The 16,227-nt window shown below is 45.9% G+C and overlaps 2 protein-coding genes across 10 annotated transcripts; both read left to right on the top strand.

Moving 5' to 3' along the window:
- The first annotated feature begins 200 nt into the window (after window positions 1-200).
- LOC117645802 (aminoacylase-1-like) lies at window positions 201-5,249 on the top strand. 6 transcript variants are annotated; one of them, XR_004587746.1, is made up of 10 exons: window positions 202-439; window positions 1,475-1,644; window positions 1,739-1,910; window positions 2,050-2,196; window positions 2,280-2,467; window positions 2,545-2,774; window positions 2,986-3,046; window positions 4,098-4,158; window positions 4,352-4,503; window positions 4,594-5,249. XR_004587746.1 is itself a non-coding variant. In XM_034386235.1 (9 exons), the coding sequence occupies exons 1-8, from the start codon at window positions 355-357 to the stop codon at window positions 4,499-4,501; spliced, it is 1,203 nt and encodes a 400-aa protein (XP_034242126.1). In that variant the 5' UTR covers window positions 201-354; the 3' UTR covers window positions 4,502-4,503; window positions 4,594-5,249. The 6 variants fall into 6 exon arrangements, 4 of the variants coding, with proteins under 4 accessions (XP_034242126.1, XP_034242127.1, XP_034242125.1 ...); XM_034386235.1 differs by lacking the exons at window positions 2,986-3,046; window positions 4,098-4,158 and adding an exon at window positions 3,629-3,689 and having other exon boundaries at window positions 201-439; XM_034386236.1 differs by lacking the exon at window positions 4,098-4,158 and having other exon boundaries at window positions 201-439.
- Window positions 5,250-5,336: 87 nt separating this feature from the next.
- Window positions 5,337-14,892, top strand: LOC117645799. Of its 4 annotated transcripts, none has more exons than XM_034386227.1 (6): window positions 5,337-5,606; window positions 10,924-11,795; window positions 11,889-12,121; window positions 12,203-12,456; window positions 12,546-12,740; window positions 12,826-14,892. In XM_034386227.1, exons 1-6 carry the CDS (start codon window positions 5,364-5,366, stop codon window positions 12,931-12,933), a joined length of 1,905 nt encoding a protein of 634 aa, XP_034242118.1. In that variant the 5' UTR covers window positions 5,337-5,363; the 3' UTR covers window positions 12,934-14,892. The 4 variants fall into 4 exon arrangements, with proteins under 4 accessions (XP_034242118.1, XP_034242119.1, XP_034242120.1 ...); XM_034386228.1 differs by lacking the exon at window positions 5,337-5,606 and adding an exon at window positions 5,617-6,174; XM_034386229.1 differs by lacking the exon at window positions 5,337-5,606 and adding an exon at window positions 5,617-6,221.
- The last annotated feature ends 1,335 nt before the right edge of the window (window positions 14,893-16,227 follow it).

The raw sequence follows: 16,227 nt of genomic DNA, 5'->3' as shown, positions 1-16,227 counted from the left end.
CTATTTACACTCTAGAAGTCTCTCTGGTGATGAAGCAGAAATTTGTTTGATCAGGGAGGAACGCCCTAAACCGCGAACTGCGTCCCCTGTGCGTCCCACTTTTCGTATCGGGCAATCGCCCGCGGGGAAGTCGGGAACAGATAGCGGACGCCTCGCGAGCGAGGGAGATAGCACGACACCTTCGTCAGCTGACTGGCGACTCCCCACTCCACTCTCCACTGCGGTCCCCACGCCACGCCACTGCTCCCCGACGCGACGCTGACGCTTGTCTGTGCTTGTCTGTCTGGCACGCAGTCGCAAGTCGCAGCATCCCTCCTCGACACGCCCATCGTCCTGAGTATCACAACCGTCAGCATGACCCAAAGGAAGGAAGATCCAGCCGTGACCAACTTCAGAGAGTATCTCAGGATCCCGTCCGTCCATCCCGACGTCAACTACGGTGAGGTCAAGTTCCCCGTTCGAGTCAAGCAGTCAGCGTCAGCGTTAGTGACTGTGAGTCGCTCGCCGGCAGGCGACACTGGAGGGGTCGTTTGATTCTTTACCATCTACTGACTGAAAATTGATGTCCGTAGTCAATTGGCTTAATGCTGACATACTGTTGGCGTCAGTCTGCAAATCTGAAATGTGTTGAGCATCTTGCATCTCGGACCCCTGGAGATGTGTGGATGGGGGTTGAGGTTTGGGGCTGACTTATTTCGTCCCCTATGCTCGCAGATCCTCAACGTTTCGTAGCCAGTTTTGGGACATACGGTGAAAACTGTCTTTCAAGGCTTGCCCTTTTCTTGAGATAAGCGTTAATCCCCCTGCTACGTGACGTCTTTTGGTACACCAACCCCGTGAACGGTGTACGGGATGAGTGTACGTCATATGATGGGGACGCAGGATTGGTGTTGAACCGATTGTCTTTGGTGTGTGTATGTTGCGTCGTTAACTTAGTTATTCTGTCGTTTCTAGTTCTAGTTGCCCGTTCCCTTGGTTCTCGATGTTCTTGATCCTCAGGATGCGTCTGGTCGCCCTTTGTCTCCCCCTAGGAGCCTCTTGGGACTACCCTTGTTGCCATGGTAGCAAGGAGCATACCTTATCTGTGTACATTATGTGATTGGGTTGGCTTCAGTAAACTAGACCAGCTTAACTGTGCTTTACAACTCCTACCTAATTCTTGTAGGAACAGTAATGGTTAAAGTTATATTTTACCATTTATGTAATTTTGACGCACATTCTTAGCGAATCCAGTCAGTTACTTTTCTTCCACAATTATCCCTGAATTAGACTTCCTTGCTGTAATTTGTCTCATGAGCAAGCTTCATACATCTCAATCACTCTTAGCAATTTTCCACTTGAGCTGGTTGTTGGGGCCTAGCCACTTATCTCATCATAAAGCTAGCGTTCCTATCACATGGGGGTGTAGGATTTATATTGAATCAATTTTTCAATCAGGTCCATTATAATGTATAACTTGTTTCCTCTTTTTCAGATGATTGTGTTACCTTCCTGAAGAAGCAATCCGATTCCCTAGGGCTACCCTATAAGATATACTATGCAGTTCCAAAGAAGCCCATTTTTGTCATTACATGGGCGGGCAAAGATCCAAGCCTTCCTGCTGTTCTCCTGAACTCTCATATGGATGTGGTGCCAGTATTTCCGGTATGTTCTAAATTCTTATTATTAAGTTAATTCAAATAGTGATGTCATGTTTTTCATGCCAAGCTTTTTAATGTTTTACATTTATTTTTTGCAGGAAAGCTGGACCCACCCTCCATTTGCTGCTGAAAAAGATGAGAATGGTAACATATTTGCCCGGGGTTCTCAAGACATGAAATGTGTTGGCATACAGTACATTGAGGCTGTGCGTAGACTGAAGCTGAAAAATGTGCAACTGCTCCGGACTTTGCACCTGGTGTTTAATCCTGGTAAGTACCTCTTATCTACCTCAGTGGTAGGAACACATTGATAACCTCTGGGTTGATAAGGATAGACTGTGGTATTGTAAAGTTCTCATCTGAACTCTCGCTCAATGGAAATGTGTTTGACAAGTTTTTCTCGTTTCAGATGAAGAGATCGGTGGTGTTGATGGAATGTCAAAGTTTGTTCACATGAAAGAATTTCGAGATCTTAATGTGGGCTTTGCCTTAGATGAAGGCATGGCGAGCAAAGCAGATCACTTCATCCTTTTTCCAGGCGAACGCTCTATTTGGCGTGAGTTGGCACTCCCTTGTTAAAACTAAATTTACAACAATTTCTTGAATGGAGCTTCAATGTATCAAAATGTTTGCTTCCAGAAATCCATGTTCACTGCCCAGGCAACCCTGGCCATGGATCACTCCTTTTATCTAACACAGCAGGGGAAAAGTTGCGAGTTGTTATTGACAAATTCATGGATTTCCGTCAAAACCAAAAGGCCCGCCTTGAAAATGATCCTAATTTAACCATTGGAGATGTGACTACTGTGAACCTCACTGTTATTAAGGTATTTGTTGATTATAAAATACCAAATGCACCTACTGGCCTGATGTTGAGTGTCTGTATCCTATTTTCTGTTGTCAGGGTGGAGTGCAGACCAATGTTATACCACAAGAAATGGTTGCCTGCTTTGATGTTCGTTTGGCCTGTGATGTAGACCATGATGAATTTGAAAAAATGGTGAACGGATGGTGCAAGGAAGCAGGCTCTGACATTAAGATAGAATTTGAGCAAAAAAATCCCAAAATAGAGGTTACTAAACTGGACGAGACAAATCCTTGGTGGATTGCTTTTAAAAAGGAGTGTGATAATATGTAAGTACAGCATTATTGAAAATTTTAGAACTCTGAAAATTATTTAGGATTGCAAATACAAATTTTATTTAGGAACTTTGTGCTGTAATTTTGGATAAATGGGTTGTATTGGTGCAATTCAGCTGTGGGAATTGATTTGGGTTATTCCGTAGTTCAATGGTCTCTTTAGGTCCTTTGCCATGGCCTGAAATGGAGTTTCATTGACTTTCAGAGGAATGAACTTGAAGACCACAATATTTCCTGGAGGTACAGATAGCGGGTTCTTGCGTGAGGTTAGTCAGCATTTCCCCTCCAATCTTTGTCCTTTGGACTGTCAGATCTGTCATGTCCAAGCTTAGCTGTTCTTGCACCTCTAAAATAGCATTTTAGCACAATATTTTGTTGGAAATCGTTTTATTTAAATTTATTTTAGCTTTTGCAGTGGTCTAACATTGTTCATCTAGGTTACAGCTCTTAAACATTATCTTGGTAATGGGAGAAAACTATCAGTTGTAGGTTTTTCCTAATTTTTCCAGACAGTGCACAGTCATATTTTTTTAGAGTTCGGCAGATCTTAGCTTGATTGAATGGTCTGATTTGTTGCATCTAAACCTACTGATTTCTTTCACAAAGTTTCGGATGATCTTTATTTAATATAGTACCTTTGTTGGGGTTGGTGTACTATTTCTTCTTACATTTCAGACCCTGATCAGTTCAAATTTAAATAGTTTCATTTTCTCAAGGATGGTCTTTTTCTATGGTACATTTCTGAAAGATTTCCTCTTGTTAAATCTAATAATAGTTCTATGAACATGAATTTCAATAGTGTTCTAATTTATCCAAGTCTCATTTTTACTGTTAATTTTTACTTGCAGGAGTTTCAATCTTGTGCATGTGACATGTCCAGGTGCTACTGATGCCCGTTGGCTTAGACAGGTGAACATTCAATGTGTTTGTTGCATCTTTTGGGGAAGGGCTGTTGGCCTACTTAAGCTTGCAGCTTTCTCATAATATTTTTAAAAAAAAATTTGGATGGGGATTTGAACAATTGACCTCGATGCTTTTACAACTGAACAGTTAAATTAGTTTCATTTGAGGAATTGCTTTGGGCGCCAAGTCCTTAATTGTGAAATGTACCATTGGAATTGAGCAAATGTATTTTTCTTCATGTAGTGCACGCAAAATTTCTTTATCTCACCAGTAGTTCCCCAAGATGAGAAAAATTTAGTCACTTGACTGATCTTTCATAATTTAGTACCATTATGATGATAATACATTATCTTAAATTATCAATAAAATGCTGACAATTCGTTTTTTGTAAATAAAATAATTATTTATTCATAGGGGCCTGAAATTGAAAAGGGAGATCTTCCCTGGTGGCACGGATGGCAGATACATTCGTTATGTGAGAATCTTTTTTTTCATCTTTGCATTATTTAGTTACTTTTTAGTTACAGTTTTGCTTGGCTGCTTTATGTATTCGTTGAGAGCTTTCACACTTCGCAGTTTCAACATTATTCCTGCATGGCCCCATTATCAAGATTTATTGTTAGGTGAAGCACTCCAAGCATTTTCATTCTTTTAATTTCATCTTTTAGGTCGGCATTCCTGCATTTGGATTTTCCCCCATGAATAACACGCCTGTGCTCCTCCACGATCATGATGAGTATTTGAATGAGTCTGTGTTTCTTCGGGGAATTGACATCTATTATAACCTTCTTTCTGCTGTTGGCAACGTTGCACCTTAGAGGTATGTGCAACTTATGCTTAATACAGAGTTTCTCATTTTTCAATGTGTCAGCCATTGGCAAAGGTGGTGTTGTGGTGTTGTCTGTTCTAGGTTGAGTGTCAAATGAAGTGAGCTGGTGCTCCTCTCAAGATGGGAGCCTTGTGCCCATGCACACACTGTTATTGTTGTTTATCATTGTTGAACTAATTACCTTGAGTACAATTATTTTGACCTACAATTCGATTGTGATTTTTAAACACAGGGTGCTAGGTTTCTTATGCTACAGACTTCAAATTATTTTATCTGTAAAAATTATTTTATGTATGTTAACTGGTTGATGTATATTTTGACTGTGGAAAATGTTTGATGTGTTATGGGAGTTAAATATGTAACAGACCACATTGTTTTGTGGTTTGACTTTCTGTCTGTCTGTCTATCAGTCATCATGCAGTGCCATAGTCTTGTGCCAAAAAGCGTCAGGGCAATGTTAAAGACAATAGTCCCTGATTGTATGTTTCTCTCTAGTACCATTTCTGTGTCCAACCTTTTTCTATAAAGTAAGCATATTGATGATGGTCAGTGGGTTGTTAACTTTGAGTAAACCTGTGGTTTGGATACTGTGGGATCCATCTTGCAATTCAAACAAATACGCTGCATGTAACTTTGTTAAATTCAGAGTGCCACTTCAGGCTTGTTATTGTTACCTGAATAATGATATATTATGGAAGTTACCTATATGATTAAAAGAGAGTATATGTTCTCCTTGACAGTTTCGAGTTTCTTGACATATCGTCTGCTGTTAGCTTAGTCCCTTAGTTTGGTCGTGTTTACATTCTTTTCCCGCCAGCTGCCACCGCCCCTTTCCCGCCTTTCGGTACTCAATGGATACAACTTCCCCTCCCCTCCCCGCGGCTCCGCTTCCCCCACCTGTCCCCATCTCCTCCCGTGCCTACTCGCTACGACGCGCCTGGTCTGCGCATGCGTGGAGTGGCGACGGCCACGCTCCTGCGGCGACTACGACAACTACGACGCCACCTTGTACGGCGCGCGCACAGTGCAGTGTTATTGTCGGGTCTGCGGCTACTTGTATTTTTGCATCTATAAATGGGAATTATCACAGTTGCGTAAGTATACTGGAAAACTTTGCATATTTTTTCGCACGCCCATGTCAATTTATCCACCCCGAGGTTGCGGTCGACAGGAGAAATTTATTAGAAACTGATATTGAAGCTTTGCCGCCGAAGTTTGCCGCCATGTTGCTTACAGTAGACGTTGTTTCCCGGCTTATCCAGAGTCGTGAATTCACGCTAAAACTTTGTTTTTACGCCTGACTGCGGTTTGAACGGGTGTTCAGAAAAATTATCTGTAATACAGGAATTTGTTCTAAGTCATATTTTGTCGAGTTACGCCCCGAATTCTTTGTTTCGGGCTTGTTTGTGTCTTTATTTACGTTCCTCAACATGTGCATCGTTTTCATTTTAAAATGGCCTCCGAAGGCCTCCCTGTGCCAGCCAATGGGAAGGCAGCGCCAAAGCCACATGATTCAAACCGACCAATAGCAGCTCGGCTCTCTCGAATATCAGCTCGTCTTTGTTCGAGCATGAAACCGTCTCGCAGTCCGCTCGGCAAGGAAACAGAGCGAGATGGTGATATGTGAGGGACGAGAAAATTTAGATTTGTAGTGAATTTATGGTGAGATTGCTGTCGACATTGTATCAACACCACCTTATTATTAATTGGTGAGTTTGATTAGTGGCATTTCTATTCGGTTGGCTTCGTTTTAGGGGAGAAAAGGCATTTTTGTGGTCGCCTGACATGGAGACGTTTCATTTGCCGAGCCCGCTCTTTCTGCATTTGAATCTGAGGGGTGAGGGGTGTTTGTTTTGGTTTTGTCTAGGATCTCTGGACAAGATATTGTGACTTATTTTAGGACTTTTTACGGTTTCCTTGTTTGTTTATATCGATTTCAAACCTATTTTGTTTTAAATTTAAATTTTGAGCTATTAAGAAAATTACTAGAAACCTTCCGGCAGTCCGTCACTATGGCAACGAAGACAGCCTCTCGGACATCACCAATTTTCTGTCCGATTCTCTTGGGGATCTCGTGATACATATTCGAAGCAATGAATGAGAACTTTTCACACAGTTGCAGTTATGTTTGTTTCCTTCTCTCTGCTTCCCTCCTACTGCCTAACCTCTTCCTTTGCTGCTCCATCATCTGAATGATTATTTCTCAGTGCCCTGAAGACTGTCAAGCTATGAAATTGGTACCGATTACTGTCGATTTGCTTTCATTTTCTTCCCAATGTCATACGTGGTAAATAATATCTTTGACAGCTGTCAAGGCAAAGCTGGCAAAGCTCTGTTCAAAATTAATGTTTGGAATAGGCGAATTCATTGCTATCAACCAGCGCTTTCTTCTCCCCTTCGTCTTTGTCTTCGCAATTTTTTTTATTGATATGGTTATATTAAATGTCAGTATTGCACCGGCAGTTGCATGGATCAGAATAAATTTAAAGTGTATTTACTGAATGTGAACCATGAAAAGTACATACATAGATCATGGCATTTGGTTTGCATGACTGCTTTTCTCACTCCGATATTTTTTTTTCATAAAAGTAGTTGCCTGTGATTCTTAGGTTGCATTATAAGCACATTAGAAATGTAGCCAGAGACACTTAGGTCTAATTTATGGATTCCCTTCATTTATTTTCTGCGTTTGCTGTTTTATTGTGACAAATACTGAAACTGCAAACCTTTACAATGTGCCTCATGTGCTCAGTTTGCCAGCGCCAGGCTCTTGCAGACGACTACGTCCAAACTATGTTTTGCAGTTTTCTCTGTGGTCTTTTGACAATAGCAGCAGTTAACTCCCGTGCTCAATCACTGAAGGGTTTTCTATTTCGGTCCGGCTGGAAGTTACTTGGACTTGACTTTCCATCCTCATGAAAATTGAACGTAGTTAATCGCAGCAATCCTCACTGTGGCATCTAAAAAGGGGGCTTTAAAACGTTAGGCGTTGTGAGAGGGTCCGAGCCGGTGCCGGTGTTCATCCCCTAGCCGGGCCCCCGCCCTACCCTACCATGGCCGATGTGCGCGGGGCCCGGGGCGGGTAGGCCCGTGTAGGCCCAACCAGACAGACGGCGCTGCGCTGCGAGGGGGGTCTTCGCCCTCAGCTGTACAGTCCGCTCGCCAAGTTCGCGGCTCCCCCTCGCCCCTGTCCTCCCTTGTCCGCCCCTGGCTCTGGCGCCCCTCGGCCGGTAGGGCCTCTCTCTTCCCTCGCCTCGTCCCACCCCTTCCACCAGTGCCACCCCGGCGGTGGCGCTAGGCCCATTGTTTGAAGTATCCGATTGCTTTTCTGCGCTCTGCGCTAGCTGCTTGCTCATCATTGTTGTAGCCGGCCGGGCAGGGATGGGGTGGGTTTGTTGTTGGCACGGCACGGCGGGCGGGGCTGGGGAGCGACGTACGGACGGACGCATGCGCACTGCGCACGATGGGGTGGGAGCCACCCCTACCCTGCCCACCCCTGTGCGCTCCCCTGCCACCCCATCCCCGTCGCCAAGGGCAGCGGCAACGACCCTTGCTACGGTCGACACCCCCAGCGCAGCGTAGCGAGCGCAGCGCCGCCGAGGCACTACCCTCACCGCGTAGAGCGACCCGCCGCTTCAGGGAAGGCTTGCGTGGTTCGCAGGGAATTACAGCCAAGTTGAATTTACCGCCCGTCCCGGTGACGGATTTCCACCGCCCCCGACGACAATAAGGGTTGAGGTTGACAGACGTCTTGCGAGCCAGGCGGCCAGGCCCGCTGAACCTGGCCTGGGCCCCTTTAGTCGGGACTCTGGACGGACGCGGCACCCTGGGCACCCTCGCCTTCTGTGTCCGTCGGCCCTCGAGTGCAACTTTTATTTTTATGTCTGTTTCCCAACGCAGTTGGAGGGGGGCAAGTCCCAGGGCTGGCCAGGGCCCGTGGGGAAGGGGCCGTCGCGGCTTGAGCAGGACCATGCAGCCGAGCCAGCCATGGGCAGGCCCTGGGCCGGGCCATGAGCTGCCATGAGCCATGGCGGAGTGCGGCCTCATGGCCGGTGCCGGGCAGGCCGCGCTGTGGCCGCGCTCGCGCTCGGCCCGGCCGGAGTGAATGCACGCTCTCCAACAAGTTCAAGGACAGTCGAGGCGAGACGAGCACCTCCTCCTCCTTCCCTTCCCCGCGTCCACCCACACCTTCGGGCCTTCGGGGGGCCGCGGCGGGGAGCACGGGAACCGACGGGAACGCAGCCCGCTGCGCTGGAGAACTGCTCGCGTTGTCCGCCGACGGCGGCGGCGGCGCCAAGGCTCATGCTCGCCGGGCCGTGTCTGAATTTTGTAGCTTGTAAGCCAACGAAAGAGAAGGTCCTTCTGCCGGCCGGCCAACGAGTCCCGCGTTGGGCCCCTCGCTCCGGCCCCTCCGGCCGCGCCTCTCCGCTTTGCCGGCTTTGCCCCTTTCCTTTCCTTTTCGACGGGCCGAGCGGCGAGCGTCACCAAGTGGGGCAACGTTCAGTTTCCACATTTATTTTCGGAGCCGAAACGGCGCACCCGTTTCCCCCAGGATCGAGCTTTGCCGGCCGACCGATTCAGCAGTCATTTCTTTGCTCTGTCTCTTTCGCACTCAAGGGGCACCCCGAAATGGTGCGAGAGAGACAGAGCGACGAACTGCTCTTCTGCATTCGGTCGGCGCGGGGCGCGGGCAGACTCCACCGACGACACGAGACGGAATGCTGGTTTCGCGCCAAAACGATGCGCAGCGGGGGTGGGGGCTGTGGGGGCCCACCGGGCGCACTGGGGGGCGAGGGGAGGGGCCGTGCTAGCCGTGCTGGACCAGGGCTGAAGGCCTCGGTGGTTCTTGGAACTTGGAGGAGGGAGCCCCACAAGGCCCAAAGGCCCACGGGGGGCGTCGCTCACGAGGCAGGCGAGTGGCGTGGACCAAGGAGGGCCGAACACAGGGCTCCGCCCCGCCTCGGACAGACCTGGGCAGGGTCCGTCCTCGAGCGAGGCAAGGCAGGCAAGTGCAGTGGAGGCACACTGACGGCCTGACGCAGTCACGCAGCGCCCAGACCTCCCCATTTTTCCCACGCGTCGTTTGTGCTTTACGGGCAGGATGACTCGTCCTGGAGGAGGCTCTCCGAGTCCCTCTGGGCGCTGTGCACCTGTGGTGCTGCGGCATTGTGTCGACGATGCAGGCGGGCGGAGTGTAGCGGACCGTGGCGAGGAAGACCAAGACGGTGCAGGAGGGTCGAGGAGGGTGCAGCTCCAGCGACGACGCTCCAGCGCAGCAAGTGCATCGCCCATTGTTGCGAATGCCAAGTGGCCCGTCCGCCCGCCGTCATGCTTTCTTTCGCACCCGTCTTTATGTTCGGCTTACGTACCCGACAAAAATAAATCGGAAAGCCCGATATAATTGTAAGTTTTGTGAGACGCTTCTTTCCACATACGAGTCCGGGCTCGGGAAGGGGTGGCGCAAACAGCGCTTAGCAGTGAATTTGGGGCCCGGGCGAGCCCCCTTTGGGGCCCCGCTAGACGACGGGCGGTGGGGAAGGGAAGGGACCGAAGGGCCGGCGAAAGGCGCTGCGCCGAGCCGGCCGGCTTGTTTTGGAGCCCTTAGCAAGGTGGTGCAGGCAGGCCGTGCCGGCCGGCCGGCCCAGGGCGATGCGGGGCGGGTTGGTTTAGGCAGTATTCGCTCCGGCAGTGAGCGGAGCGGCACGGCGGGGTCCAGGCAAGGGAGGGTCGGCCGAGGGGAGGGGAGGCCTACCGCGCCCGCCACGCCCGCTCCCGCTCTGCGGCGGACGGACGGACAGACGGACGGCAGCAGGCGGACAGACAGACAGGAATCACGGAGTCCTGCGAAGGGGAGAGGAGAGGAGAGGGGGAAGCCGGTTTGGTTCCTGCGGGCACTGCCGGCTGGGTGGCGTCCGAAGCGACGTTTGAAACGCAGCCCTTGTGGTCGGGTGCTTCTTTACTCCTGCCGTGCCGGCTTCGGCTCGGCTCCGCGGTGCGTAGTGCTGCGGTGCCGAGCTGAGCACCCTTCCGCTCGTTCACTTTAGTTATGTTTCCCGGCGTTCCACTAGTTTTCGTCTACGCTCACCATGAGTTACAGTTCGTTTCAAATATATGCTTTTCCATTCCTGTTCAACATGAAGGCGCATCAGTATAAACGAGACGTTGATACGGTACAATCTGGTACAGAATGGATGATCAGATTACAACTTCCTGGCGATGAATGTGTGCTGGGTACCTACATCACTCAATCAATCGCAAAAGAGTGGAATGGACACGTCGATACCCCATGGGCGAGAGACCGCCTCTGTGGCCGGCTTCTAAAGCCCATGGGCATGGGGTATTGGCGACCAGTACTTCCCCCTGCCGAATCAAACTGGCACCGTATTTGAAACGTGTTGAATTTTGTTGCAGCATCGCCTGAACATGGATCTCTACCTGGGCCAGGACTCGCTGTCGCTGTCCCTCCAGGACATGCTGGACTGCGACATCAAGACGGAGATGGACTCGGTGCTGGCGGGCACCGACCTGAGCCACAGCCACGGCCTGGGACTGCCACCACTAGACCTGGACGATGACTCCCTGGGCATGAGCCACATGACGCACATGTGGTTCAGCGCCAACAGCAACTCGTCCAACTCCAACTTCAACTTGGACTTCGTGGGCGGAGACGGCGCGGCGATGATGGTCAACCCCAACAGTGTGATGCCGCTCACGCTGACGGCCACCGCCGTGTCGTCCACGCCCACGCCGTCGGCGTTCGCGGCCGCGAGCCCCTCCAGCAGCACGCGCAGCTCTCCGGCGCCCTCACCCTCACCGCCACCCCCGCCGTCTCCTCCGGCGCCCAGCTACGTGCGAACCGTGTCCAACTTCGCGACGGCCGCGACGTTGGCGCCGCGCGCACCGGCAGGGGCGGCGGGCATCGTCGGCAGCCAGGTGCGCGTCGTGCCCAGCGTGCGCATCGCGCCGGCGTCGTCCACCTCGCAGCACTTGAGCACCGTGGCCAGCAACGGCGGCTCCACCAAGCTGCAGAAGCAGCTGCAGCAGCTCAGCGGCAGTGGCGGCCTCGCGAGCCACAACGGGCGCATCCACGTCCAGCAGGCGCACCTCCAGGCGGGCGGCCACACCAAGAAGTACGCCCACAACAACAACAAGTACCTGGACGTGGACCTGGACGAGAAGATTTATCCTAAGCCGGCCTACTCGTACTCCTGTCTGATTGCCATGGCCTTGAAAAACAGTAAGAGCGGGAGTCTGCCTGTATCGGACATTTACAGCTTTATGTGGTAAGGATTCCATTTTCACACAATTTCTGCAGCTTAATCATGTATCTATTAAGTCTCTTAAATTTTTAATGATTTCATCTATTTATTTTGCAGTGAACACTTTCCCTATTTCAAAACTGCTCCAAATGGATGGAAGAATTCCGTTAGGCATAATCTAAGCTTGAACAAATGTTTTGAAAAGATTGAAAAACCAGCAGGAAATGGGAGTCAGCGAAAAGGGTGTCTTTGGGCAATGAATCCTGCTAAAATTGCCAAAATGGATGATGAAGTTCAGAAGTGGTCTCGGAAGGACCCTATGGCTATTAAGAAAGCTATGATTTTTCCAGGTAAGAAACTAACACATTTGTTACGTAAAGTTTTCTTTATGTTAGTATCCTACGCTAACTAACAACATGTTACCCTAACAGAAAACCTCGAAATGCTTGAACGAGGAGAAATGAAAATGACAAGCCGAGCTGATTATATGCAAAGCAATGGTGATGACAGTGACAGCTCTGATGAAGAGGGAGATGAAGATGTTGATGATAATGATGATACTGGTGCAGCCTCTTCAGAAGATGAGGTGGATACTGAGATGGAACTGGATTCTCAGATTTCCTCTACTCACTTTGAGATGCCTGATTCATTTGAGGAATCTAGTCTCACTGATTTTGATATTGAGGTATATTAAGTCTTGATGGTCACAAGGATTTCACCACTCAGTGGTGCTAAATATCAACATTTCCTAATCAAACTAATTTTTATTTCCAGGGAACTGAAGGAATTTATGAATTGGATGGCCAGCAACCATTAAAAATAAGACTTACTCAAGCCAAGAATATTCAGAAGAATACAGTCATAACTATGGGAAGTGCAACAATGCGCAGAACACAATCTGATCCTGACAGGCAAGATGGCTATGATTTTGATTTGGATGAAGAAGAATTTTCAGGAAGAACCATTCAGGTATGTTAATATTTTTAAAAATGATCTGTCTTTCTGTTTTACCTTGAATATAGTATGACATGCTAACTTAAATCTTTGATTCCAGGGTAATTACATTTACAAAGTAAATGGTTCATTTACTACTACAACAACAAGTGGCTCCAGAAGAAAACAGCCTCTTCTTGTGCGAGCTACTGGCCCCTCAGTCATCTAATGTATCTTCAGCAAGCATAAGTGTATGCTTGAGAGATTTTTTTAGTGGTTTTCACCGAGTGATAATGTTTGTCCTTTGTTTTGCAAAGGACATTGAGGCTTAGGAAAAATGTGATTTTGTTTTTAAAAGACAAATGCTGTTTTCTTTGTGTGTTTTTTAAACTCAGTTCTTAGTTATGCAGCACTGCTGTTTACCTGTTTGTATAATACTGTAATATATACTTGCTTCTGTTACAATATCAACTTTAGTAACTTGTAATTCTGACTTTGGTGTCATTGCAAGTGTTAGTTGATTCCAAGTCAGCTAAACAGTCTTATCTGATCAGATGAAATATTATCTGTCGTCTTGTATTATGTCTGTAAATACTCTTAGACAAGTTCGTGTATTTTATTTTAAGTGGTTTTATACTTTTGTAAAAAGAAAACGTTAGTGAATTTTTACTCTAATTTGATTGTTTAATGTGACCCCTTGGATATTGACAGTAGTTCAAAGTGTAAGAAATATTAGTGCTCTTGCCGAATGCTATACAATATTTGTGATATTTTTTGTGTTGGTTGCAAAAGGTATTGTACCTGCTACCTCATTACTATTTGACCTTATGCAACTGGTGGTTAGTTTACTTTAGTTCAGCTTCTCTGTGCTGCTTCCTCTTCTCATTGCATTACTGAGTAGAGTTGACATCTTCATTAAGATGTCAAGTCTTTTCATTTTGGTTGCCTTATATCTCACCAAGTCTCTTGCAGTAGTATTGTATGTGCAAGCTGCAGCTGCTGCTACTTCTGCATATTCCATAGCTGCTCTGGCAGCAGTTACAGCTTGCACTGGTTTTCCTTACTGAACAGAAATGTGCCTAGCACACATTTTTGGTTACACCCATCAAACCACTACTTGCATTTGTTCATTATGTACTCATTTGGATTTCTTTGTAAGAACAATAATATTGTAACTTTATTTTCTGCAATCATGAAGGAATTCAGATAGTGTTCCACCATGGTGCAATGTGCTTCTGATTTGAGGAATGGTAATACAAAACTGAACTGATCTTAAGCAGAGGCTTTTTAATCTTAATTGTGAGTTTTAATTATTTGAATGGCATCTGTTTCTTTGCTACCTACCCATTGCTTAGAACAGATGGCATTGTTTAGTCCTTCCTCAGAACATGGTTCAATTCAAGTTTTGAAAAGCGTATTTGTTGCTATGTCTTTCTTAATATTTCTTTTCATTTTCATTCTTGGAGGTGTTAAAATCATGTCACTGACCTTAGTTTCAATTTAAATGCCATGTCTGATAGTTTGTACTTATAATTACTTTCTTTCTTGTAGTAAATCCTCAAGCAAAGAATAGCAACTATTCTATGTTGATTGCTTTAAACCATTTTAATGCTGAGTAATTCCCTGTGTCCATTGTAAGGAATTTGAAAGGGGCTGAGTTGAACATCCATCAAAGTGATATTTGGGTAGATTGGCAAGTCTGCCATGTATTGTTAGGATTGTCAATAGTACAAACTTTCACTGTATGTACAAACTAAACAAGTAAGGTGTATGAAGTTTATCCGGTGTGAATGAAAGGGCATGTTTTGATTAATGAGTCATTACATTTTGCTTTCATCTCTTATTTATCTTGGTTGCTGTAACGTACAAGCAGGACTTCTTTAGTATGAAACCACGTTTTAGAATTAAATTTTCTGCTTATTTGCTGGATCTCACTAGGTTTCTGCCTGTTATGTAAATTAAGGACTCAAAGTATCTGTGAAATTGTGTCTACGTTGCAAGTTGCAATTTGTTGATTGATTCGAAATCAATGTTGAATGTGTAATGAAATTGCTTGAATTTGATAAATGGTTGTCAATGACATGAGTGTCAAACTTAAGTCCTAGTCTTCTGTAAAAAAATAAAAATAAAGAAAAATAATAATAATATTGAAAGAACTACTAAAATAAAGGGAAAATGTGTTATTTAACATATGTTTTTTATTTGTGCGAAAGAAGCATTTATTATATACCAGTTTACCTATGCAACTGTAGGTCGTTTAGAAAAGTGGAGTACACTTAGATTATGTGATTAACTTAATGTAGGGTACATGTAGATTGATGAGAATTGCTGGCATTTTTTTACATATTCATTGAGTGTTTTTGTAATGCAGAATTGTCATCACATCTTGAGATCAGTATTGGACTTGTTGCTAATGCAATGTTATCTTCCAACTTGTGTGGTCTGGAGATAAAATTCTTCCTGCACTTGTTGCTCTCAACCACATCATCGCCCAACTGCTCCTATAACTGATTTGATAAGCAAATGAGTTTACATCTTTTAATAGGTAACGAAATTTGAAGGACACCACCAAACTTATAGGTATCTTATCTATTTTTGGAGAAGAATGTTTGAATTACGGACTTCCCTAGTGATATTTGAGTGTAGGCATTGATTGGCTGTGTTGTAAGGCATCAAAGTTCTGTGAAACAACTCCAGTGAAATTGTGAATGTTCCCTACCACTTGGTAAGGCACCTTAAGGAGTATATTCAGTAAACTGGGCTTTGGAAACTAAGTCTCCAGTAGATATGGGTATGAAAGACTTCACAATTTCACTGTATTTGGGAATATTTATGTAAAAACTAAAGGTAGGTTAGTATGGTTCAACTACCTGGCTGTGTTTCAACTGATTTTCTATTGATCAATCATCTCCATGTATTTTGAAAGAAACCAGAAAGTTATCCATTCATGTATACTCAGGTTTAATTTTTTTTTTTTTTAAATGAAGGTATAAAATTAGTGTACAGTTGTGTTGAGACACATCACATTTGTACAGTGACGATGCTTCTTGATTGGAAGTGTGTATTATGAATGATTTTTCACTCTGCACTGATTTACAGAATTCATGTTGGATCCAAACAATGATGTGTGGCCTGTGTGCAAGTCTGCCAATGTGAAACCTACCTATAAGTTTTTTGTACAATAGTGTTTTTTTTTTTTAGCAAAGTACTTTTATAAAAATAAAAATGTTTTTAAATCAAAAGCTTTTTTATTGATTTCACTTCTCATGAAGTGACTCAAAGCTGGGGTTTCCTTTCCTTGTGATCCCTGAGGCTCCAACAATCGATCTTACTTCTGGTCACTGATGGACTACATTCTGCTGGCCTGCGGACAGTTTGTTTGGGACGATGCAACAAGTCCCCTGAATGAAATCGACTTTCACAAGTAACATTTTCCCTTCCAATTAGGTTGATTGTTTCTTCTCTCCTTATAGTGCATCAATGTTTGTTCATGATTTTTAAGGAAAAAGAGTGAGTAAGTCAA

The sequence above is a fragment of the Thrips palmi genome, unplaced genomic scaffold (genome assembly GCF_012932325.1).
Source record: "Thrips palmi isolate BJ-2018 unplaced genomic scaffold, TpBJ-2018v1 HiC_scaffold_19, whole genome shotgun sequence".
NCBI classification, from domain to species: Eukaryota; Metazoa; Arthropoda; class Insecta; order Thysanoptera; family Thripidae; genus Thrips; species Thrips palmi.
This window is presented reverse-complemented; position numbering and strand designations above follow the sequence as displayed.